The 25,956-nt window shown below is 41.0% G+C and overlaps 1 protein-coding gene across 3 annotated transcripts in view; it reads left to right on the top strand.

Annotated features, from left to right (window-relative positions):
• Positions 1-25,956, top strand: part of LOC132597607 (uncharacterized) — a 109,089-nt gene that overhangs the window by 12,189 nt on the left and 70,944 nt on the right. For all 3 annotated transcript variants that reach the window (XR_009564600.1, XR_009564601.1, XM_060302234.2), the window contains one exon: positions 21,576-21,733. Coding sequence is in view for 1 of the 3 variants with exons in the window: in XM_060302234.2 (XP_060158217.1) it covers positions 21,594-21,733 (140 nt within the window). In the remaining 2 variants the exon portion in view is untranslated. The remainder of the gene's footprint in view (positions 1-21,575; positions 21,734-25,956) is intronic.

Below are 25,956 nucleotides of genomic sequence, written 5' to 3'. Positions count from 1 at the left end.
ATCTGAGGAAAAAACGAAGCTATCCTGCTGGAGCAGGACGTCAGCCTGTGTGCACGGGGCCTGGGTCCCTCCTCCCCTTGATCACGCACCTGGGGTTGGACTACATGTCAAGATGTGCTTGCATTTTTGTCTTATTTCCCCTCCCTCAACCATGCTTTTCTTTGTTTGCTTTTAGTGATGTTGAAGGCTATAAGTATTTCTAGTAACACAGAGAATCCTGATCCACAGAGAATGTTTCATATAAACTGCTATTTGAGGTCAATAGGGACAAAATATCCAAAAATAGTGGAATGGCCAGACAGAGCAAAACATGACATTTTCTTTTTTCTTTTCCCCCCAAATCACAACCTTTCTTTTTCTTTTCTGATTATAATAACGGACAGTATGTGTGCACACTTTTAAAAATGTACCAACATTTATGTAGTAGAAGACAAAAAGTATTCAGTAACGACAACAGAAACAATCTTAGTTAACATATGCAGAAACATGTATACATATATATATATACACACTCAAAAGCACATATATGTTTATTAAAATGCAAACATTTTATAACCTCTTTTTTTTTACTCAATATATTGAGAATATTTTTCCATTTCAACTCGCACATCCTTTTTTTAAACTGGGTTATATTATTCTATATATGTGTGTCATAGTTCATTTACTTAATTCTCTAATGGGAATTTCAGTAAATTTCATGAATATTTTCTTTATTTTTTTATTAACACATGTATTTAAAGTTAACAAACAACCAAAAAAAAAAAAAACCCAAGGTCTGAAATTAATCTCTGGCTCCTTCCTAGACAAGAAAAGAAATTTAAAACACTTCACTATTGAACACAGCTCGCCTCCCCTATCACCCTACAATCTTCCTTATTAGTATTGCTCAGAATTTTAATTTTGCCTCTTTGAAAAACCACAGAATAATTCAATTCATTAAAGTTTAGAAAACATATCACCCATTCTTACTAATTTCTGTGCTCACTAGTCTTTCCTGAATCTGACTCCTCCCCACCTGGGCTCTGGAAGTGGCAGCGATGTGCAGAAGCTCCAAAGCCAGACTGCCTCCATCAGACTGTTAGTTCTGCCACTTGAAAGCTGCGTGGCTTTGAATAAGTGACTTAACTTTTCTGTGCTTCAGTTTTCTCGTCTATAAAATCAGGATAATTATAGTAACTACCTCATCAAATTGCTGTGAGAATTAAATAAATTAATGCCTTTGAACAGTACCTTTGCACTAGTAAGTTGTCAATAAATATTTGCTACAATTATTATATTCTTATAGTAGGTTCTTTCCACTGAGGGTCTTTCAGTTACATACATATGTTTTCATGTTACTAATTAGCATCCTTTCATTTCAGCTTGAATAACTCCTTTCAGCATATCTTATAACACAGGTCTAATGGTGATGAACTCCCTCAGCTTTTGTTTGTTTGGGAAAGTCTATCTCTCCTTCGTTCCTGAAAGACAACTTTGCTGGGTAAAGTATTCTTGGTTGGCAGATTTTCTAGTTCTTATACTCTGAATATATCATCCCACTCTCTCCTGGCCTGCAAGTTTTCTGCTGAGAAATCTGTTGGTTATGGCCTTTTGCAGGTACCCTTTATATACGAAGAAGTTTTTTCTCTTGCTGCTTTTAAAATTCTCTCTTTGTTTTTGATTTTATATCGTTTTATTATAATGTACCTTGGAGAAAATCATTTGGGGTTGAAATTTTGGGATGACCTATTAGCTTCATGAATTTGGATGTCCAGACATCTCCTCAGATTTGGGAAGTTCTCAGTCACTGTTTCTTTTTTTCCTTTTTAATTTTTAAAAAAATTTTGGGTGCGTTGGGTCTTCGTTGCTTCGCGCAGGCTTTCTTCTAGATGCGGCGAGCAGGGGCTACTCTTTGTTGTGGTGTGTGGGCTTCTCATTGCAGGGACTTCTCTTGTTGTGGAGCATGGGCTCTAGGCACGTGGGCTTCAGTGGTTGTGGTGCGTGGGCTCAGTAGTTGTGGCTCATGGGCTCTAGAGCACAGGCTCAGTAGTTGTGGCGCACGAGCCTAGTTGCTCCACGGCATGTGGGATCTTCCTGGACCAGGGCTCAAACCTGTGTCCCCTGCATTGGCAGGGGGATTCTTATCCCCTGCACCACCATGGAAGCCCAGTCACTATTTCTTTAAATAAGCTTTCTGCTCCTTCCTCCCTTTCTCCTCATTCTGGGACTCCAATTATGTGTAGATTGTTTCTTTTAATGGTATCTCATAATTCACATAAACTGTCTTCCTTCTTTTCATTCTTTTTTCTTTTTGCTCTTCTGACTGGATGATTTCAAATGACCTGCCCTTTAGTTAACCAATTCTTTCTTTTGCTTGATTGAGTCTATTTCAACTCAGTTGAAACTGTTGAATTCTTCAGGCAGTGTGTTCTTCAACTCTAAGATTTCTGTCTTTCTTTTCTTTATGGTTTCTGTTTCTTTGTTGAACTCATTTTCTTCATGCATTATATTCCTAAATTCATTTAATTGTCTGTTTTCTTTTAGTTCACTGAATTTCTTTAAGAGGATTATTCTGAATTATTTGTCAGACAGTTCATAGATCTCCATTTCTTTAAGGTCAGTCATTGGAGTTTTAATAGCTTCCTTTGGTGGAGTTGTGTTTCTTTGATTATTCATGATCCCTCTGGCCTTGCGTTGGTACCTGTGATTTTGAGGAAGTAGTCACCTCTTCCAGTCTTTACAGGCTGACTTTGACAGGCAGAGCCTGTCAGCCTATCCAGAGATTCTGGGTGGATCATCTGGTGTGTCTATGGGCAGGCTTGCTGCTGGATTCCTTGGGCAGGCAGGTCTGGTGCCTGGGTTAGTAGGTATAAAGGCTTGGTGTTTGGGTAAATGGGGATCAGCTTGGTGTCTGGGTCCATGATGGCTCACTGGGGCAGGCCTGGTGCTTGAGTCTTGCACTGATGGGCCTGGGACCTGGGTCTGTATGGGCAGACCTGGATCTTGGGTCCACAGGAGCCAACCAGGTGCCAAGGACCAGTGGATGGGCCCATCATCTGAATCTGTATGGGGCTTATCTGGTACTGGGATGGACTGGGAGCCTGATTTCATAGGAACTGGCCTGGAGGCTGGAGCCACAGGGCCAGCCTGGCACTAGGGCAAGCCTGGAGTCTGGGGCTATAGGAGGCATCCTGTCACCTGGGGCCTCAAGGGCCAGCCTAGAGGTTGTGTCTGTGGGTCCAGACTGGTTCTGGTGCAGACTGCAAGCCTGGGTCCATGGGAGCCAGCCTTGAGGGTAGGGCCTCAGGGCCTGGCCTAGTGATGGGGTGGGCTAGGAGCCTGGGTCTGTAGCAGCCTATCTGGAGTCTGTATCCATGGGGGCCAGCACGGCACTGAGGTGGGATGGGGGCCTGGGGTTATAGGAGCTGGCCTGGTGCTGGGTTGGGTCAAAAGCCTGGTCTTTGGTAGTCGGCCTGGTGCTGGGCCCAGCCAGGAGCCTAGGTTGGTGGGAGCCCACTTGGAGCCTCGGTTTGTGGGGGGTGGGGGAAGAAGGGAAGTGTCTTATAGTTCTATGATTAAGTCTCAGTCTTTTAGTGAGACTGTGCCTCTGGACTGTGAACTTCACATGTGCTTCTCAGTCCCCCCACCGATACGCTGAGATGGAACAGGATGGCTAGAGGGGGCTTGAACTGGGTATTTCCCCTCCCTAGGCCATTTAGGCTCTGATAAAACCCCACCAGGTTAGGCTCTGGTTAAATAGTTTCTCCTGAAGGCAGACCTTGTTAGGAACTGAATGTTCTGGTTTATTCCAAAATAGTTCCTGCAGAATAGTTCTGCCAGAAGCATGGTGGGGAAGCAGGTTGTGGTGGGATTTTTCTTCAGTGTTTACTGTGAGAACCTGGTGGAGATCCAGAAGGTAAAACTCACAAATATGTGGAAGCCCCCAATGACTGGGGCCCCCTTGAGTTTTCAGAGTTCTCCACACTGAGCCTCCAGCAATTTGTAAATCATAGTTCAGGTTTCCCTACCTCGGTGCTGGTTCCCACAGAGGTTGCTGCTCCAGTGAGCTGTGATTCTCAGTATTTGCCTGTTGGTCTCTCCAATTTTGGGAGCAGCATTTTGCCCTGTGACTTCACTTCTCTTTTGGGTCTAAGAAGATGTGTTGATTTTTGCCTTTTACTTATTGTTAGGTTGGAGCGGCAACTTCCAAGCTTCTTATGTGCTGGACTAGAAACCAAAAGTCTCTTTTTACCTTTTCATCACTGAAATATGAAAAGGCTTAGTGATTTTGTATGAATCGTTGCTAGGCCTCTTTCTTCCAGCAGTTCTTATCTGTTTCCCTTGTTTACCCTATTATTTTACTGAGGCTCCCAGAAGTTATATGTCAGTGGACTTCATGTTCTATTGACAGAATGTCCCCTGGCCAAAATAGATGAAAAAGTGAATAACTAGAATGGCTTGATCAGTCCTACCCTTTCTAATAAGGTTTTCCCAATCTGTCATTCAGTAAGCCTACCCACTTCCTTTTGGTTCTTAATGACCCCTCTTACATTCCAAAAAATAACCCAACAGTTCTCACTAGTTTATCTTATTTTCACAGATGTTTATTATTTTTTTCTTTTTACTATACTTAATGGTTTTACACACTGCTTTATGGAACCTGGTTGTACGTTTTGTGATGAGTGAGTACTTTATATATTTTAAATACTTATGGCTTTACATCTTTTGTTGCTAGCGGATATCATCTGTTGGACTGTGATTGGGCTGAATCTTCAAATAAATGTCTCTTTCATCTTCAACCTTCCAGTTCTCTTATGTTTTACATCTGTTTCCTTGGGAGTGGGCTCAAACTTTCACTCACTATATTCCTTAAATTTTTCCCCTTAGCCTTTTATTGAGTGTAAGAATTCCGGTTGTATTGATATAGATTTGCCTCACACATCAATTCTCTCTTTCCAATGACTCTTCTTCTCACTGCTGCCTTGTGCCTTATCACTGCAGACCTAGTCTCCCACCTGGTCTAACTCTTTTCAGTGTCTCCCCATTCCATATTATTTTTCTAAGACAGTGGAATACTTTTAATCTCAAGTACCTGAAAACTCAACTCAGACAATTTTTAGGCAATGAGTGTAGTTTACTGGCTAATAGAACTAAAAAGTCCAAGGTAGTATAGGCTTCAGGGTTGGTTTGATTTAATAGTTCAACCATGTCCTCAAAGACCTGGATTCTTTACCTTTCTCTGCTCTGCCTTTAGTCTTGTCAGCCTCGTTCCAAAACTGGCTTCTCTCCGAGTGGCAAAATGAATCCAGAAATTCAAATTTCATATCTATATATCACTCTGCCCAGAAAGGGAAGAAGTATCCCTTATGGTGGCTCTTCCAGAGAACTGAAAAAGCTTCTTTCCTAGAAGCCCATTACTGTAAAGGATACATTATGTGTTACTGGACAAAATTAGCCCAGATGCCCTTCCTGTACTGACATGTGTGCCTGAGAAATGGCATGCACTGTGTGGCTTAGCTGGGGCTTATATGATCCAGTCATTGTAGAAAGAGGAATGGTTTGACCTAATGAATTTAGACCAATCTGAGACCACTCCTCTAGTGCTGGGAGTTCAGTCAGCTTCTTGATAAACATGAGAGAGACATCTGACTGAAAGTCTGGAAATTCTGAGGAAGGCGGAATAGGGAAATGGATGTTGAGTAAGAAATGCCCGGAACCTTTACATGGTTACTTTAAAAATTGATAAAACACCAGTTTTATTTTATTGTTCTGCTGCTCTAGTCCAAGAACAAAATCTGTCCTGCCACCTGTTTCTGTAAGATTTTACTAAAACACAGCTGCACTCATTTAAAAAGTATTGTCTATGACTGCTTTCACACCACAATGGAGAGTTGAGTAGTTGTGACAGAGACCCTATGACCTGCAAAACCTAAAGCATTTATTATTTGGCCCTTTCAGAAAGTTTGCTGAGCCTTGGCCTGAGAGATTAAATCTAAACTCATCCTGGATTTCAAAGTGTTCTATCATCTATTATCACTCTACTGATCTTATTTAATTGGCATTATCCACTGTATACAACCTCTCTAATCCAGTCAGATTAGTTTATTCACCTACCCCAAATAGTGCATGTTCATTCTTCACTTTTCTCTTTTGTTCCTGGCTTATCCAACTTGGAATGTTCTCCTTCAGTCTTATGTATCCTTGAAGGCCCATCTCAAGTTCATGAAGTTTTCTTTCTTAACTTCACCCACACTGGAGCCTTCTTTCCTACATTTATTGCCTCTATCACACTCTGAAGCATTTTGAGTCTGTATATGTTTTATAAATATATCAGATAAATACACATCTGTCCAATTAAAAGCAAAACTCCTAGATATTAGAGTCTTGGTAAAATAATATTTTTTTGTGTCTTTTATAGAAATTCAAGCAATACTGGACCAAGAGAAGGCACTTAACTAATACATACTAGTCCTGTCAAACTCCGCCTCACACATACCCAGAATTAGTCCACTTCTCAGCATCCCTCTCCCACCCTAATCTGAGCTCCACCTCCTCTCATTTGGCCTAATTCTACAGTCTCCCAAGTGACCCCTGCTCCTTCTAGCCCATACAGTCTTCTCCCTACATAGCAAACGGACTGACTGTAAATATTTACATCAGATGATGTTATTCTCCTACTTAAAATCCTCCACTTCCATGACATATCTAGAAGAGAAGTTGTGATCTGTTTCTGCCTAGATCTGCCCTTTCATCTCCTTTCGCTTGTCGGTGGTCACTCAGCTCTAGGTTCTCGCAGTCCCTTCTGCCTGGAATACTTCCCTCTGGGTCATGAACATCTGGCTTTTCATAATTGAGGTCTCAGCTCTCTCCTCCTTGCCTGATCACCCAATCTGTACTGACTCCTCACTTCCTGTATATCACTCTATATCACAGCATGCAGCTTCACTTTCTTCATTGCCCTGATCTTGACAAAATTTGTCTTGTTTACTTGTTTAATTGTTTCCCCTATAAATGCAGCTCCATGAGCTTACCTAATTTGTTCACTGCTAATTTGTTCATGGCTATATTTCCAACCCCTAGAACAGTGCCTGGTGCATAAGAGGTATTCAGTAGCTCTTTGTGGTCGTAGATTTATTTTCTTTTGAAATAGGAAAAAAAGACTTTTGTTCACTCTCATTAAAATGCATTTACTAAGCCCCTACTTTCATGGTGCTTAGTAAATGCATTTTACCACTTAGGGTTTTGCCAAAACAGTTCTTAGGGGCTATGTTAGTTTCCTAGGGATGCCGTAACAAATTACCACAAACTGAATGGCTTAAATAACTTTATTCTCTCGCCATTCAGGAGGCCAGAAGTGGTGGCAGGGTTCATTCCTTCTGGAGGCTCTGAGGGAGAATCCTTCCCATGCCTCTTTCCTAGCTTCTGGTGGTTGCAGCAATCGTTGGCATCCTGTGACTGATAGGCACATCACTCCAATCTCTCCTTCCATCTTCGCATCACATTTTCTCTGTGTGTCTCTCTGTGTCCTCTTCTGTCTCTTATAAGGACACTCTCATTGGATTTAGGGCTCACTCTAATACAGTAAGATCTAATCTTGATCCTTAACTAATTACATCTGCAGTTGCCCTATTTCCAAGTAAGATCACATTGTGAAGTCCTTCCTGAACATGAATTTGGAGGGGGGGGGACACTGTTCAACCCATTACAGGGGTCTACAATATGACACAGAAATTAACAATCTACTCTTCCTCTAGTTTAGTGCACCTAGGTTGTTTTTTGAGTGGCCAGCAATCATCTTCCTTCCCAGGAACACCCCAATTTCTTATTGGGGAATTACTTCTCCCCTTTTGTGGACAATCTTGGTAGGGATGTAAATCAATATTTCTCATCCCAGTGTAACCAAGGAGCCACATGTGACCCAAGGGAAGGCAACTGGACTCCTGGGATTTTTATTTTTCCAAATTTATGTTTCTTTGTACTTTGGCAGCCTTTCACAACAGAGCCTTTACTCCATACTAAATTTCCCATGATTGTAGCACTAGAAATCTGTGAATTCACAGAACACATTAAACAATCTAGACTCTTAGAACTTTTAACCTTGAGTTAGGGACGTACAAGGATGGGAGATAAAGTGTGAGTATACATTGGAGCAGCAGCACCTTGACAAGATCTGTAAGTTGTTTTTGCTGCCTGGACCCCAGGAGCCTGTCCTCATTCCTGTCTTGTGTCCAGGTCTGGCCCTCTAGCCCCCTGTCCATCCCATGAGTTCCTGGCTAGTACTCTGTTAAAGTCCGTTTTTGCTTGTTAGCCAGAATCCATTCCTATCATTTGCAACCAAAGAAACTCAACTGTTACACTGAAATCCAGATTTGTTCGGTACTGGTGCAGTTTTGCATATTTAGCTCTGAATTCTGACATGCTGAGTTTACTACTACATGAGATACTACCTTCAAAATGTCAATTTCATCTCAAACCTACAAATTAGTGCAATTACAAGACAGCATATTAGCATTATTATTAATTTATTTATAACCCGTCTTGTTCCAAAAGGATTGCATTGTGTTAAATTATCCTACAAAGCAAGGAAAAGTACATTTAAAATAAGAAATGAAAATGAGGCAAGGGAAGAATAGGATAGAAAAGTGAGATGGGGCCATGAGTGAACCTAATCCATAAAATGGTTACTGAGAAGACCTAGACAATAGGTAGAGAAAAGATGCAATAACATGAGAGGGTCCACAGGCTACTGTTTTTGCTATGGTATTGAGCAACAGTATTTTCTACTTGAAATAATACCTTCTCAACCTACATTTCTGTTAAAAAAACTTGAAATCTCTTTATAGTAAAGTGGGACCATGAGATAATTAAGCAACTTGCCAAATAGGAACTGCCAAATACCAGAAAAGACAGTGAATTTGCTTAAAGTCATTATGTTATCAGTTTAAAGATGGTAAAAAAAGAAAAAAAGTCCTAAAACATCAGCTTTAAATTTATTTATTTTTTTGGTTAATATTACTCAAAAAACCTTTAATCTATAGTGCCTTATTTTAAATTGGTGATAATTTATTTTGCTTTACATAATAGATGGATCTTGGAAAACTTAATTTTATAATCTTTTGTTACAGATTAAAATATTTTAAATACAATAGAGAAACTGACTGTTTCAAAGAACACCTGTAGTCAGTTTTTTTGCAAATCAAATATTACCCCCTTGTTTATTATTTTAGTGACTTGGGGTTTTCACATACTATAGAAATGCTGGTTCCCCTCTTGCAGTTTTTATAAAGGAAGCAAAGCCCAGATTTTAAATGCAAATGCTGCATAAAGATATTGCTCATACACAGTAACACAGTAAACACAATCATAAGATACTGATTTTCATTATTATAATGAAGGTTTTCCCATTTTAATATTTATTGCATTTTTTTTCCCTACCAAACCTTTTCCAAAAAGGATCTGAGGCAACTATTGAATACATCACAAGTGCCACCTAGTGCTTTCTGTGAGAGTAACATTTTTATTTTATTTATTTATTTTAAAAATATTTATTTACTTATTTATTTGGTTGCACCAGGTTTTGGTTGTGGCAGGCAGGGTCCTTAGTTGTAGCATTCGAACTCTTAGTTGCGGCATGCATGTGGGACCTAGTTCCCTGACCAGGGAGCGAACCCGGGCCCCCTGCGTTGGGAGCACAGAGTCTTAACCACTGCGCCACCAGGGAAGTCCCAACATTTTAATTTTTTTATAAATTTATTTATTTATTTGTTTATTTTTGGCTGTGTTGGGTCTTTGTTGCTGTTCACGGGCTCTCTCTAGTTGCGGCGAGCGGGGGCTACTCTTCATTGCTGTACACGGGCTTCTCATTGTCGTGGCTTCTCTTGTTGCAGAGCATGGACTCTAGACTCATGGACTTCAGTAGTTGTGGCATGTGGGCTCAGTAGTTGTGGCTTGCAGGCTCAGTAGTTGTGGTGCACGGGCTTAGTTGCTCCACGGCATGTGGGATCTTCCCTGGCCAGGGATCAAACCTGTGTCTCCTGCATTGGCAGGCAGATTCTTAACCACTGTGCCACCAGGGAAGCCTGGAAAGTAACATTTTTTTTAATCTTCAGAAAGAAGAATGAAACAAGATGTGAAAGACCCTTACTCCCAGTGCACAGCCTGTTTAAATAGCTCTGCTTCCTAAAAAAGAGTCTGTTTTCAGTCAAAAAAGGATATGAAAGAAGAATACGGAAGTAAGTTTGACTGTAGTTAGATCTTCCAATACTGGTTGGTTTAATTTCTACATAAGTACAGGTTTCCTCTCTCTCTGAAAGTAGAGTGTTCCTGTGAAACCTTTTATAAGCCAAAATGACGTAAAGCAAAGAAGCAGTTACCTTAGGACACTTCTTGCTAAAGGATGCACAGAATAAATTGAGATAAAGCAGAAGTGCTCATAGACACAGCTCTAAGCCATGGAGGCTTGATGCTGAGATGCTGAGTGTATGTAGTTACCGGGGAAGGAGGTTGGCAGTGCTACTCTACTGCTTAGGGTGTGCGCTGCCTCTATAATGGCTTGCTGCAAAACAAGCACTGAACACTATTTTTGCCTTGTTTTGTAGAAGTGAAAATCTTTTTCAGATTTCTTTTAATAAGTGAAAACAGGTACTAATGTAGGTCTTTCGTAAAAGCGAAGTGGCATAGAGCAAAGTTTGGAAAAGCAGGGGATCCCTGTATAGATGGAGTTAAGTAAAGGGTACTAAAGAAAGGAAAAATGAAGGTATTTCACTACAGAGGTAACAGCAATATTTTCAAAAGTACTTTCTTTGAACTTCCAATAGGAGCTGATATCTCTCAGAAGCTCTAATTCTACCATCATTATTTTATGCCCCAAGTCACTCCTCCTCCCCACTGTCTTTAGGGCACTGAAACATCATAGTTATCATCATCACCATCACCACCACCACCACCACCTACAGTCACACAATCACAAGCACCAGCGGAGTGACTCTTGTTGTAGGACCCAGTGCTGCCGTCAAGGAAACAAACACAGGCTTTAGTCTCTAGAGTCAAAGGAGCTTAATGTCAGCTTGGAGAGAGGAATAGAAGGAGGAGGAGGAGGAGAAGAATGAGCATAATAGTAAAACAGCAACACTAGATAACAGCCATCACCGCTTTCCCAGTTCACAGACCAGAAATCACTGGAACTATCCCCAGCCTTTACCCACTCCTGATACCAGAGTCCTGTAGTCCTTGTCGGAAATGCCTTTCTGGTTGTTCTCTTTTCCTCCTCTATTGTCCATTTATTCCTCCACCTCATGCCTGGAAAATTGCAACAGGCTTATCCTTTGGCTCCCTGCTTCTCCTCCTGCCAGCTAACATCACTGCAGTGCTGCCTTTATCTTTTCATTCTCCTCCTCAAGAACCAGTATGGCTCTCTGTGCTTATCAGACCGTGGGCACAAATCTCTGAGTCCAGCTTTGAAGGCCTTCTGTAATTTACATGGACTTTGTCCATTCAATTTGATGGGCCACTACGCTCCCAACACGAAATTTTTATCCCCAAGGGGTAGTTCTGTCTTTACTTTGAAACCAAGGGCCACACTATGCTTTCATTTCCTTTTTTAAATTGTGTGGGGTTTTTTTTTTCTGGTATTTCTACTCTTTTTTTGGTCTTTTGTGCCGTTTGCTTAGTTTCAACTTTTCCCAATTATTTCATTATATTGTTATTCTATCACTTATTACCATTCTCCTCCCCACCCCTTTTTTTCCTACTACCCTCCCTCCTGGGCATCACATTCTCCTCCAATCTCTCCTGGTTGCTCTTTCATCTTGCTCCACGGCAAATCATATTGGGAACTTCCCTTTCCTGCTCTTTTGATTTATTTTGCCGTTTCCTGGGTCACTGGTCTTCCCCTTTTTTTCCTCCTTGTTGTGCTGCAAAATATTTTCAAGCAACTTCCCCAAAATGAGCATGTTAAGAAATAAATGTTCCAAGTTCTTGCATGTCTGAAAATGTCTTCATTCTACTTTCACACTTAATTGTGTTTGTCTGGATACAATATTCTAGTTTATAATCATGTTACCAAAGAGCTTGGTATCTGTTTCCTCACCGTGTGTTAGTACCTGAGTTTCTGATAAGAAGTTTGATGTCAGTCTGACTCTCGTTCTTCTGTAATGTGGAAGATGAATTCCTACTATTTCACTACTGTCAAGTCAAATCCTAACAATCCATTTTTCCATTTTAAACCTGAGCCCCACAGGTCTGTGTTCTGCTTTTAATGCTAACTTATGGTATTTCAGAGATGGACTTTGAAAATATAGAAAAAAGTCTAGTAAAGAGATGAAGAAAATGTTTCTTCTCTACTGCAGCTACAAAGGGAGAGGCATTCTTCCTCATCTTAAAACTTGGTCAAGGGATCTGATGAGGAAGGTGGTAAATGTGTACTCTCACAAGGACACCACTCTTGTTTCCTATGTGGTATGAAGTCTTGTACAAATATTCATAACTGTTACCAGCTCATTCTCTTCTCTCTAATATAAATCTATCATTGGAATTATTATTTGAGCAAAGGAGTCTTGTAGATGCTAGAGATTTTAAAAATTATTGCCATGTCATGTGAACATAACCTTCAGTGATACCTGTTTTACTTGTTATGGTTTGTTAGGATAGTCTTATTTGTTGTCCTGGTGATAATGTTGTAGTTGACACCTGTGTTCCCAAGTGGTGCAAACATTATCAGAAGAGGATTCTTGGCTCTCTCCTCTTCCTATTTGCATAATGGACAAATAAGTCTACTTTGCTAGAGTCCTTAGCATGACGAAGAGTTTGAGTCTTGTCCATTTACATTTCCACATGGTTGTATATTCAGTTGCTTCAGCACCATGGAACACAGCGACAATTTCTCAAACCAAGAGTTAGTTTTTTTTTAATTTAATTTAATTTTATTAATTAATTAATTTATTTGTTTTTGGCTGTGTTGGGTCTTTGTTGCTGTGCACGGGCTTTCTCTAGTTGCGGTGAGCTGAGGCTACTCTTCGTTGTGCTGCACGGGCTTCTTATTGCAGTGGCTTCTCTTATTGCAGAGCACGGGCTCTAGGCACCTGGGCTTCAGGAGTTGCGGCTCGCAGCCTCTAGAGCACAGGCTCAGTAGTTGTGGCACACGGGCTTAGTTGCTCCATGGCATGTGGAATCTTCCCAGACCACGGCTCGAACCTGTGTCCCTTGCATTGGCAGGCAGATTCTTAACCACTGTGCCACCAGGGAAGCCCCAAAAGTTAGTTTTATAAGATATTTTGCTTCTAATACCTGAGTACTATTCAAAACCTGTCACCTACAGCAGAAACTAACACACCATTGTAAAGCAATTATACTCCAATAAAGATGTTAATAAAAAAAAAGTCACCTTTTCAGTGTTCCTTGCAACATATTTGTATCATTTCAGTGTCCTTCAGGAAGTTTGGGAGGGGAGAGGAATATTGAACAACAATATAAAAATGCAAAGTGGGGCTTCCCTGGTGGCGCAGTGGTTGAGGGTCCGCCTGCCGATGCGGGGGACGTGGGTTCGTGCCCCGGTCTGGGAGGATCCCACATGCCGCGGAGCTGCTGGGCCCGTGAGCCATGGCCGCTGGGCCTGTGCGTCCTGAGCCTGTGCTCCGCAACGGGAGGGGCCCCAACGGTGAGAGGCCCGTGTACCGCAAAAAAAAAAAAAAAAAAAAGCTAAGTGGCAGTACCTTTAATTTAAAAAAATGTTACCCCCTGCCTCCAGACACACAAATATTCTAGAATATTCTTCTAAATATGGTAAAAATCTTCCTACCAAAACCAAAATTATTCTCTGTATTACCATAACATTAAATCTTTACTAAATCTATTATTCTATAGAGTAATCAGTTCTAGGACATAGAACAATAGAAAAAAATTATATTGTGGAAAAGGAACTTTCCTTAGATCCATGTGAAGCTCCATATCATAATTGAAAGTGCTCAAATAGATAATAGATAAGCAGAACAGAATAGAGTCCAGAAATAGGCCCGCATATAGAAGATCACTTGATTTATCACAAAGGTGCCAATGAAATTCATGGGGGAAGGAGAGAGTTTTTAATATATGGTACTGGTTCAAAGGGTATTTGCATTTTAAAATTGGATAGATATTATCAAATTATTCACCAGAAAACTAACACTAATTTATACTCACCAACATGGCTGAAGAGCACTTCATGGCCTAATCATATAAATATTCAAGGATGTTTGCAAAGAATGGATATTCTGTTTATTGAGCACAAAGTACTCTTTCTGTATAATGCAATTCCTTCATTATTCAAGTGACAGGTATTTCCTAGATGCCTCCTATATTCTAGGTACTGCTTTAGGCCCTGGGGACTTGGCTGAAGGCAAAGTACCTGCTTTTTTGGAGCTTACATTCTTGGCGGGGTGGGAGGAGGGTGCGGAGAGATAATAAACAGATACAAAAAATATAATTTTATAGGGTTCTAAGTTGTATGAGGGAAAAACCCAACAGGGCAAGGGGTTAGAGAGACTAGGGGTGAGGGCTCTAGTTCAGATAGGAGAGTCAGGGAAGACCTCTCTGCAGAGGTAAGAAGGAGGCGGCCAAGCAAAGTTAAAGGGGAAGGTGTGTGTCCAGGCAGAAGCTCAGCAAGTAGAAAGGCCCCAGGTCAGGAAAGTGCTTGGTGTGGGAGAGACTCCAAGAGAGACTAATGTGGCTGGAGAGTGTAGGAGAGATGCTCACAGAAGTAGGCAGGGGCTGGTTCGTGCTGACCTTGTTGGCCATAGCAAGACGTTTAGATTTTATTCCAGTATAATAGGAAGCTGTTGAAGCTGTGGGATCCTCCCAGACCCTTCAGCACTGATGTGGCATGATCTGATTAATACTTATAGAAGATAATTTTGATTGCTCTGGGAAAATGAATTGGAGGGGAAAGAAATGGGGCAAAAAGACCTTTAGTTGTGGCCAGAGGGACAGTAGTTTGGACTAGGTGGTAGCTGGGGAAGTGTTGAAATGTGACCAAAATTGGGACATACCTGGATGTTATAACAGTTAGGACTTGCTGACGGTTTGGCTATCAGGGGTTGGGTGGGGCTGGGGGAAGAAGGGAGTCAAGGATGACTCCTAGATTTGGGGCCTAAACAACTGGGTCAGTGGCAGTGCTGCCAACTGAGACAGAGATGATTGAAGGAGACAGTGGGGGGCACTGGAAGAAAAACCTTGGTGTGTATGAGTGGAACAACCCAATGCCCATCAATAGGTGAAAGGATAAACAAAATGTAGTATATCCATACAATGAAATATTATTCAGCTGCGAAAAGAAATGACATACTGATACCTGTTACAACACGGCTGAACCTTGAAAACATTATACTAAGTGAAAAGGAACCAGACAAAAAAGCCCACATACTGTATGACTCCATATCTATGAAATATCCAGAATAAGCGAATCTATAGAGTCAGAAAATAGATTAGTGTTTGCCAGGGACTCAGTGTGGGAGGAGGAACTGGAGAGTGACTGCTTAATGGAGGTTTCCATTTGGGGTGATGAGAAAGTTCTGAAGCTAGACAATAGAGGGGGCTGCACAACATTGTGAATATACTAAATGCTATGGAATTTTATACTTTAAAATGGCAACAGTGGTAACTGTTATTTGTATTTTACCACGGTAAAAAAATCTGAGACAACAACAAAAATTTTAGGATGTATGTAGGGAAACTCAAGAGTTTAGTTTGGGACATGTTAAATGTGAAATGCCTATTAGATATTCAAGTAGAGCTAGATAAAGGAAGCTGGAGCTCAGGGGAAAGTTCAGGACTGGAGAAATAAATCTGGGAGTCATTAGCATAGGGATGATATTTAAAGACTGAGAATTGGGTGAGAACTGCCATCTAGGCAGTGTAGGGAGAGAAGAAAGGAAAGACTGAGCCAGGACTGCCTTGATACTGGTCAGGAATAGGAGGAGGAGCCAGCAAAACAGGGTGGGCACACTGCTCCACAAAGGGTGGGAAAGTAGGAGAATGTGGCATCTCTGGGGCTCGGGTAGAGAGCATTTTGGGGAGAGGCGCACCAAGTGTCAATTACCGTTGAGAGATGGAGTAAAATGAAGACCGTTGGATTTTGTGCGTTGGAAATCCCTGTGATCTTTACAAAGTTGTTTGTAGTTCTAAGTGGTTTTATGCATTACTCAAATATACTAGCTTAAAATATTTTTTTGGTCTATTAATTTCTCCAATAGATATATTAAAATTTTCCACCATCAATATAGATTGATCGGTTTTTATTTCTCCTTGTTGAATTTTAAAATTCTGTATTAAGAGTATTTGTTCTTGACTCTCATGTCTTGTTAGTGAATTGTGATTTTTATCACTTGAAAATAGCCTTCTTTCCTTTTAATTGTAATGGCATATGTAGCTGGACTTTTTTTTTTACTCCAAATTAAAACTTGGTTTTTTAATATGGGAACTTAACTCATTCACATTTTGTATTGTTAATATGTTTAAATACACTCATGTTTTCTTGGCTTATGTTTTCTATTCAGGTGTTTTTGTTTTTTTCTGTTTCTTCTTGCTGTCTTTTGTTTGAGCAAGTTTTCTTTATTCCATTTTCTTCAGGGGTTGGCAAAGTTATGAGCTCAGTTTTGGTTATTTAGATAGTTAACTTAAAATTTGAACTCTCATGGTTCTACATGTTTTTTATCAGCATCTAGAATTAATCCACCTTCATGTCTTCCCATTAAACAAGAAATTTTTACTCTGACTTCCTCCTTTTGCCTCTATAGGTGTAAGCAATTTACCAAATTAGTTTTATTCTAGTTAAGTTTTACTTTTTGTTTTGACTCAGTTTTTTCCTTTTACTCCATATTATCTTTTTCTTTGGGTTACCTTTTGTCATTGTTCTTTTGTTCGAGTGCATTTTTGAGAGCCATAATTATTTTAGAGATAGTGTGATTGTGGCAAAACTCCTGAATCCTTGTGTGTTAAAAATGTCTCCAATTTGCTCTCACAGTTGATTGTGCATTTCCCTTGGTATAGATTTCTAGGTACAAAATCATTTTTCTTTCAGAATTTGGAATGTATTACACAGGTGTCTTTAGCACCCAACATTGCTGATGAGAAGTCTGATGCTAATCTGCTTCTTCTCTGATCATAAGTAACAGAAACTGGCTCTGGCTAATTTGTGCAGAAAAATAATTTGTTGGCAGGCTATTGGGTAGCTCACAGAATTACCTAGAAGGCTGAAAATCAGGCTTGGAAAGCCAGCAGGAACCAAGGGGGCAACAACCAAGGATACTTTGTAGGAACAGTCTGGTTAGGTCATTGCCACCAGTCTTTGTGGGTATCACTCCAGATTCAGGTCCTGGGTGGAACAGCTAACACTCAAATTGCCAAACCTGAAAGCGGGGTTATTTGCCAGGCGCCCAATAACCACATGTGATAGGCAGAAAAATGGTCCCAAAGATGTCCATGGCCTAATGCTTGGAACCTGTGAACGTTCCCTTAAATGGCAAAGGGACTACGCAGATGTGATTAAGTTAGTTTGATTAGCCTGGATTATCCAGGTGGGCCCAATTACATGATTCCTTAAAAGTAGAGAAGCTCTCCCACCTGTGATCAGAGGGAGCTGTGACTAATACAGAAGGGTCAGAGAGTTGCTGTCTCTGAGGATGGAGGAAGGGGGCCATGAGCTAAGATATATGATGGCTGTTGGTAGCTGGAAAATGCAAAACACAAATTCTCCCCTAGTCTCCAGAAAGGAGTGCTGACACCTTGAGCTTAGCCCTGGACTTCTGATCTACAGAACGGTAAAGTAATAAATTTGTGCTGTTTTAAGCCACCGTTTGTGGAAGATCGTTATGGCAGCAATAGAAAACCAATACACCACACATTTGTAGTATTTCTTTGTCTTGATACTAAAGCCAGGAAGGCCTCACTCTGGCGGCAACCTGTGAGCATTTTGTTCCTTGCAGAGCTACCTTGTCATCTAACACTTCCTCTTGGGTGCTCGCTTCCTATCCCCCTCTGTCCCTGTGAAAACACTCCTGATGGCTTCTTTCTGCTAGTTCAGGGGCAGGGGAAGGCTATTGGGCCCTATGTTCTGAATACAGTGCTTTTTTTAAAATATATAAATTTATTTGTTTTTGGCTGCATTGGGTCTTCATTACTGTGCACGGACTTTTCTCTAGTTGTGGCGAGCGGGGGCTACTCTTCGTGGTGGTGCGCTGGCTTCTCATTGCGGTGGCTTCTCTTGTTGCGGAGCATGGGCTCTAGGTGCTCGGGCTTCAGTAGTTGTAGCCTGCGGGCTCAGTAGTGCATGGGCTTAGCTGCTCCATGGCATGTGGGATCTTCCCGGACCAGGGATCGAACCTGTGTGCCCTGCATTGGCAGGAGGATTCTTAAGCACTGTGCCACCAGGGAAGCCCCTGAATACAGTTTTTTTTTTTTTTTTTTTTTTTTTTTGCGGTACGCAGGCCTCTCACTGTTGTGGCCTCTCCCGCTGCGGAGCACAGGCTCCGGACGCGCAGGCTCAGCGGCCACGGCTCACGGGCCCAGCCGCTCCGCGGCATGTGGGATCTTCCCGGACCGGGGCACGAACCCGCGTCCCCTGCATCGGCAGGCGGACTCTCAACCACTGCGCCACCAGGGAAGTTCTTTAATATATTATCCTGCTGGTTGATTCAGAGCCTTCTGTATTATTGTAAATGTCTCTCTGAGTATGGAAACTCTGGATTTGCTCTTTCCATTATTTTAATCATTTATTTGGTTTGTTTTCTGCAGCCAGTTTGGGGATGTGATTTTTCCTCACTCTTGTAAATGTTGATTAACTTTTATCTTTTAAGTATTTCAGAACTTTCTGATAATAGTGCCTTTTCCTGTTTATCAGTACCATGTGAATTTCTTTGGGGCTTCCCTGGTGGTGCAGTGGTTAAGAACCCGCCTGCTAATGCAGGGGATATGGGTTCGAGCCCTAGTCAGGGAAGATCCCACATGCCATGGAGTGACTAAGCCTGTGCGCCACAACTACTGAAGCCCGCACGCCTAGAGCCTGTGCTCTGCAACAAGAGAAGCCACGGCAATGAGAAGCCCGTGCATCACAACAAAGAGTAGCCCCCGCTCGCTGCAGCTAGAGAAAGCCCGCGCGCAGCAACGAGGATCCAAAGCAGCCAAAAATAAATAAATTTTAAAAAATTAAAAAAAAAGAAAACAGTAAATAAATTAATCCTTTAAAAACAAACAAAAAAACAACATTTTGCACCTGTCATTGTAAGAAAATTTGGGTGGAAGGGGACATGATCTTATGAGCTCATTTCACCATCTTGATCCAATTGTTGCCTATTACTTAGGCTGATTATTCTGAACCCGGGGCTCAGACAGAATCTGAAGGACTAGAAAGTTCCCTGAAGAGTGGGCTGTGTGGTCTAGTCTCAGCAGCATGGAGGCCCAGGAGGAAGCCAATGGAACACAGGGGTTGGGAGGGCCCAGGTGGGGGTTGGGGAAGCCCTTTGACAGGAAAAGACAAAACAGACCTGAGTTCAAACCCTGATTTTGCCCCTTTCCAACTATGTAAGCTTAAGCAAATTTAGCCTCTGTGAACTTCAGTTTCTTCACTTTAAAATGGTGATAACACCAGCTATCAGACAAGGTTGCTCTAAGAATTAAATGAGACAATATTGGTAAAGTGCTTTTCATAGGCTTGGCATTTAATAATAATGGGTATTTGCTGAGTGCTTTTACCTGGATTAATCTTGTTTAATCCTGATTTTTAAACCTGTTACACAGATCAGGAAACTGAGGTGTAGAGAATTAAGTAAGCTGCTTAAGGCTGTAATCAAAAAGTGGCAGAGGAGGGATTTGAACCTGGGCAGTCTGGCTGACATCTCTGCACACACACATCATGCTACAGGTTACCCCCATGGGTGAGGGCTATTGGGCTGAGTGCTCTCCTCTGGTGTTTAAAATTTCCTGTGTGGTTTTGGTGGAGGGAGCCAGATTAATTTTAGGAATTAGGAAGGGATTGAGTCAGCAAGAGAGGATTAAGTGGCCCCAGTAATAGGCAAGCTGGAGCTGGTAGGTCATTGTAGGTTACTGTTTAGTATCCAAGTTTGTTGGCTTATTTGCTTTTATTATGTACTTATTTTGTGGAGGTAACACATAATACGTAACAGTAATGTGCACATATCTTAAAGGCACAGCTCAATGAATTTTCACACGTGTTTACACCTGTGTAATCACCATCTAGATCAAGCTATAGAATATTTCTAGCCCCCTAGAAGGCTCCCTTGTGCTCCCTCCCAGTCAATACCTGGCCAAAGGTTAGTAGTACTAACCTCTGTCATTATGGGTCAGTTTAGTCTGTTTTGCACTTCATATAATCAAACATATGGTTTCTGTTCTCTCATATCTGGCTTCTTTCACTCAGTCTGTTTATTTTGATAAAGAACCAGATGCTTTGAATCTGTGAGCAGATGACTACATTCTATGAGCAGGTAGCTAAGCTCCGAGCGTTACCCCAAGGGCTCTGTACACAAGTACAGCCTTTTGTGCATCTCAGTAGCCAGCTGTGGGAGATGGGAAAGAGAAGGAAAACTTGCCCAGGCAGGGCTGCCACTGGCTCCACACCTGAAGGCTCTCAGGACGCCCTGGGCTCAAGGGTAAACGTTCTAGGTATGCTATGGCTATGAAGTGAATGTTAGTTCCTTTCCTCTTTCTGGGATTCCCCATGAGTCAGGTTTTGAGATGGGACAGCTGCCTGAGTTTGGTTGAGGGTGGCACGTTCTTTGCCCTTTTGCAGCTATAGTGGTGCATTGGAAAACTCTGAATTGTTCTACACACTTGGATGCAAGTAATGTCCACACCTCTCTCCAGCCTCTGGGAACCCATCTTCTCAGGGTAGGGGCATAGCTGTCTTACCTGTGAAACATTGCCTTCCATCTCCTCCCTTTTTAGGGTAATTCCAGCTTCTTTTCTTGAAAAGACAATAATTCTCCAAGTCTGTAAATTAAAAAAAAAAAGACTTCCCTGGTGGTGCAGTGATTAAGACCCTGTGCTCCCAATGCAGGGGGCCCGGGTTCCATCCCTGGTTGGGGAACTAGATCCCACATGCATGCTGCAACTAAGAGTTCGAATGCCACGACTAAGGAACCCTCAAGCCACAACTAAGACCTGGTGCAACCAAATAAATAAAAAAAAAATAAAGTAAGTCTGGCTTTTTCCAGTTCTTAACCACAAAGAAGCTCTTAAAGCTCTTACAACTGAGCATAAAAGGGTCCTGTGCCTCAGAACAAAAAGCCAGGTTTCCTTCCAGAGAGGAAAGGAAGGGGGAAATCACCTTTCCCTCTACCAAGTAAGTCTCCAATAGAAGTAAGAACAAGGCACAAATGACTACATCAGTAATCTCTCCGGTCCCACAGCACTGGGTTCCAAATCTGCCCTCTGAGACTAACCATGGGGAAAACCTGGCAAAATCGCACTCTAATCATCTCAGCCCCAGTTTTTTCTGCTACAAAATGGTGACGATACCAACCTTGCAAAGTTGTTGTCATTGGTAAATTAGCTATTTGTAAAGCTCCATACTTAGGGTCCTAATGAGTGTATTTTCTTTTTTTCTACAGGAGGAATCACCTGCTTGTATGGAAGTAGGAACAGCTGAACTGGGTGGCCTGGATTTCAGGGCTCCAAGAACAGAGAAGCGATGCACTTTGCCAGGTAGTTGGGAAGCAGGCTGGAGCTCAGAAAGGCTTTTCTCCCTTTTCTTTATGGTTCCAAGCAGGTAAGTGATATGACTTAGGAGGTACTGCGAGGTGGCCCTGTACTCTCAACATAGTGCCCGAACCTGACTGATCATTAGAATTTCATGGAGAGTTTAAAAACATTCCTACCCAGCCACTTACTTTCTCCCACTCTGGCTGAGAATCTGATTCAGGAAAAAAAAAATCCCCAGGTGATTCTGCTGACTAGTAAGGTTTAGAGACCTGTTCTAAAATATATTCTTGCCTGAAAGTCCAATAGTTTATTTATTTTTTCAGCTTTGAGGAAAGTCTTTAATATCATTGCCCCACACAGTGAATTTGGGTAAAAGAGGAAACAGATGGAACTTTAACAGGCAAGTCTGGAGCCTGAAGCTTCATGGGAGCCCCTGGCACCAAATAGAAGTGTAACAGGTCACCTGCACCCTTTCATGGCATTAAGAACAGAAACGCAGTGCATGGGTCTTGAGTTTTAGGAAAGTCCAATAGTTTAAAACATTTCCATATTATCTCAGTGGGGGGCATAAAAAATAGGACTGGGGGAGTCATGAGTCACCTTGACTACCCCGAAGGAAAAAACTTTTGTGGAACTGTCTAGATTACATGAACCTTTATCACATACATTGTAAAGCCTACGTCTTGATTTCTGTGACAAAATTTTCATCAGGGTAGAAGAACAAAGCTTACCAGTACCTTGTTCAAGCAATTGGTACGACCCTCATTTCCAAACACTAACTAAACTGTACGTGTAATTGGGAATTTTTATTACATTAAAGTAGATTAGAATGATCAGGCATATTTTTCTCTTCTCTGTAGCCCCTCCTTAGCTTGTTATTGAAGGCATATTAATAACTACCTCTCTAGGATGCAGCTGCTGAGCATTCTGATGAGAGAGAACGTAAGGATGATAGGTCCTTAGGACTGTGAGCTGGTAGCTGAGAATGTCCATTAGAAGTAGTTAGAATCCTAACTGCTAGATTAGGTCAGCACACGGAGAGAACGGGAATTAGAATTCTGATGGAAGATGGCTTTGGGGGATCAAACAAATCTAAAATTCTAGTAGTGTTTTATTACATATTGCTGTGATTGAAACCTTAATTTCGGAATTTATAATTGAATTTGGGAGCATTGAAAATTTAGAGAGAGGGCAGAAATGAGAAAGGCTCAGGGAAGCCAGAGGACGTGGGCACAATACAAGCTCAGGTGGGAGATGAAGAGGGATGGAGTCAGAAAGTAAGAAGATTGTAGAAGGGAGAACAACACCAAAAATAACAATTATTTCCTTCAACCCTTTATGGTCCTTGCTGGGCAATTCCCATTCCAATTTTTCCCTACCTCTTGTTATTATTTCATCCTGGTAAAAGGGAGAACCAAACTAGTTTCTTGAGGTAGTCTCAAGATCATTTAAGTAGAAGTCTAGGAGATGCTTAGATATAGCCAGGAAAATACCTACATGTATCAGATCACAGCTTTGCCCTGTATTGTTTAGATGCCTTATTGGGGGCGGTGCTCATGGAACTTTTGCAAACCATCTGGAGTTTGGAGGGTGTCTTCATCACTCATAGTTTTGAGAATTTGAATCCTGTCTGTGCTGTTCAGTGTATGTGTGTGTTGCATTCGTTTTTTTGAATTTGAATTCCTATTGGAACAAAACTGGCTTATTGCTGTGAAGAGGTTTGATTTTTGGTTTTGCTGTACTTATAGAAAGCAAATGAAGTCTAAAAATTAAGTTTCTTGGTTCTAAGTGCACCAGATTTATACCTTCTCAAAATGAACAGAGGCTTTATTGATAGTGAGTAAATGACTATAAATCTTCATAGCATGTCATTCCTCCCACTTTAACTTCCACCTATGCTCCCACTGGGTAATTTATTTTTTTTTGACTGTGTCAGGTCTTAGTTGTGGCACACAGGCTCCAGGGCACGTGGACTCTAGTTGAGGCTCTTGAGCTCAGTAGTTGTGGCAAACAGGCTTAGTTGCCCCATGGCATGTGGGATCTTAGTTCCCTGACCAGGGATGGAACCCGCGTCCCCTGCATTGCAAGGCGGATTCTTTATCACTGGACCACCAGGGAAGTCCCCCCACTGGGTTATTTTGAGGCATCTGAAGTAAATCTCAGATGTCATTTCGTTTCTGCTGTAAGCATTTCAGCATGTGTCTCTAAAAGATATGGACTCTTTTTAAAAACATAACTGCATATTTGGATTAAGTGACTAGCAAAATAAAAAGGGATGCTTGCAAAACAAAATATAACCACAATACCTTTATAACTCCCCAAAATATTGATAAAATTTCCTTAGTATCAAATATCTAATCAGGTTTAAATTTCCTGCATCATTTTTGGATTTTGCTGATTATTTCACTGAGATGTTGCTTAACAAATTCCTGTTTCCTGTACATCATATAAGCTGAGTGTTAGATCTGGAAGTTTAATCTGACTTGGCTTGGTTTTTTTGGCAAGAACACTTCATATGTGGCATTATATAATTCCGTAGGAAACATATGATGGTAACAGGCATTAATTATCATTGTCTAGAAGATTGTACATTTTTGACCGCCCTCAACTCAACCATCAAGCTATACACACCCTTAGACACACCTCACATATACCCTCTCCTTTTTACTGTTGTTTTTTTTTTTTCTCATCTCTAAAAACACCATTGTCTATTAACCATCACTGCAGATCCCTGCAGGTCAGGGTGTTCTGCCTGATACTCCACACTCGCTGTTAATTATGATAATTATGTATACTTTGCATCTGATGCTTACGTGTTGCCACTGGCATCTGTTATCCTGAAATCTTACTCTTCCCATTGACACTAGGAAGATTAATTTTGTAAAAGCACCTATGACTGTTTTTTGTTTATTTGTTTTGTTTTTATTTTATTGAAGTATAGTTTTTTAATTTATACATCTTTATTGGAGTATAATTGCTTCACAATGCTGTTATTTCTATTGTACAACAAAGTAAATCAGCCATGTGCATAGTTGGTTTAAATGTTGTATTTTTTTCTCATTAGTTACCTATTTTATACATAGTATCAATAGTGTACTGTTTTAACTGATTAGAAAATCGTTACTTGATTGTAAACTCATCTCACAGACATAATCTCCTTGGAAAATAATCAGAAGGTTCCATTAACTTTCAATATATGTAAATAAACATTCTCTCAGTTCCCACCTATGGTGATATTGTTGGTTGTCTATTCAACTGCCATCCCTCTCACCCTTTTCATGTGCTGACAGAGAGCCCACTTCCCATTAAAGAGGCTGACCACTTTCCAAAGTGCCTGGTTTCTGGGAAACTCTTTCTTTCCCTCTTTATGAGGATACTGTCATCTTTGGTTCTTTACATGGGGTGTGAGGTTGTTATTTGGTGCTGCAATGACCGTCCTCTGACCATAGGGAGCAGGCTAAAGGATTAACACCAATGTGCCCAGGATGATGGGATGGAAATGTGGGAAGAATCCAGATGCTCAGTAAGTCACTGAGCCCCTGAAATAGCCAACCTTGCAAATGCCATACCTCCAGACTTCTTATGTGAGATTATAAAAAAGGGGTATTTCACCCACTTTTCATTGATCATTTGCAGCTATAAACAACACACCAGGTATATTCAGATACACTTCTTTTGTGTTTCTGCTTACTATTTAAAGCCCTGATGTAGGGAAAAAAACCCTATAGACTTTGACCTTGAGTTTCCTATAAAATCAAAGTCTCTCTTAACCACTCTAATAGAGCTAAAATGGTGATACACATAGCATAAATCATTGAATCATCAAAATAAACTTGTTTTGATGTCATTTTAAAAAAATAAAATCAGTTTTTTGATAAGATACAAATTGAAAAAGCATACAGTAACTTAAAAGTGGAGATAGAGGCCTAAATGTTCTATGTTGGTGATAGGAATTAGAGTTGAAATATTTTCCAAGGCTCATTCTCAAAGCACATAACTAAGAGTTGACTTTGAGTGTTGGCAACAAAGGGAGACTTTTCTCCTATTACATTATGCTGGACATAATACTTGTATTAAGCAGGAGAACTGGAATTTCTGAATCTCCTCCTTTGCAGCAAAACAATTCCCAAGTTTCAAATTGAATGCACAAGATTAGCAGGCAGAGTGATGAGGATTTAATTTTTAAAAATAGTATGATGTTTGAAATCTGTCTAAGCAGCAGCTATAGAACCAAACACGTGAAGGATAGCTATGAGCTGTCTGTGCTTGCTGCTGCTTCTGTTTTTTTTA

The sequence above is a fragment of the Globicephala melas genome, chromosome 7, assembly GCF_963455315.2.
Source record: "Globicephala melas chromosome 7, mGloMel1.2, whole genome shotgun sequence".
NCBI lineage: Eukaryota > Metazoa > Chordata > Mammalia > Artiodactyla > Delphinidae > Globicephala > Globicephala melas.
Note: the sequence above shows the minus strand (reverse complement) of the source record. Positions and strands in the feature narration are given on the sequence as shown.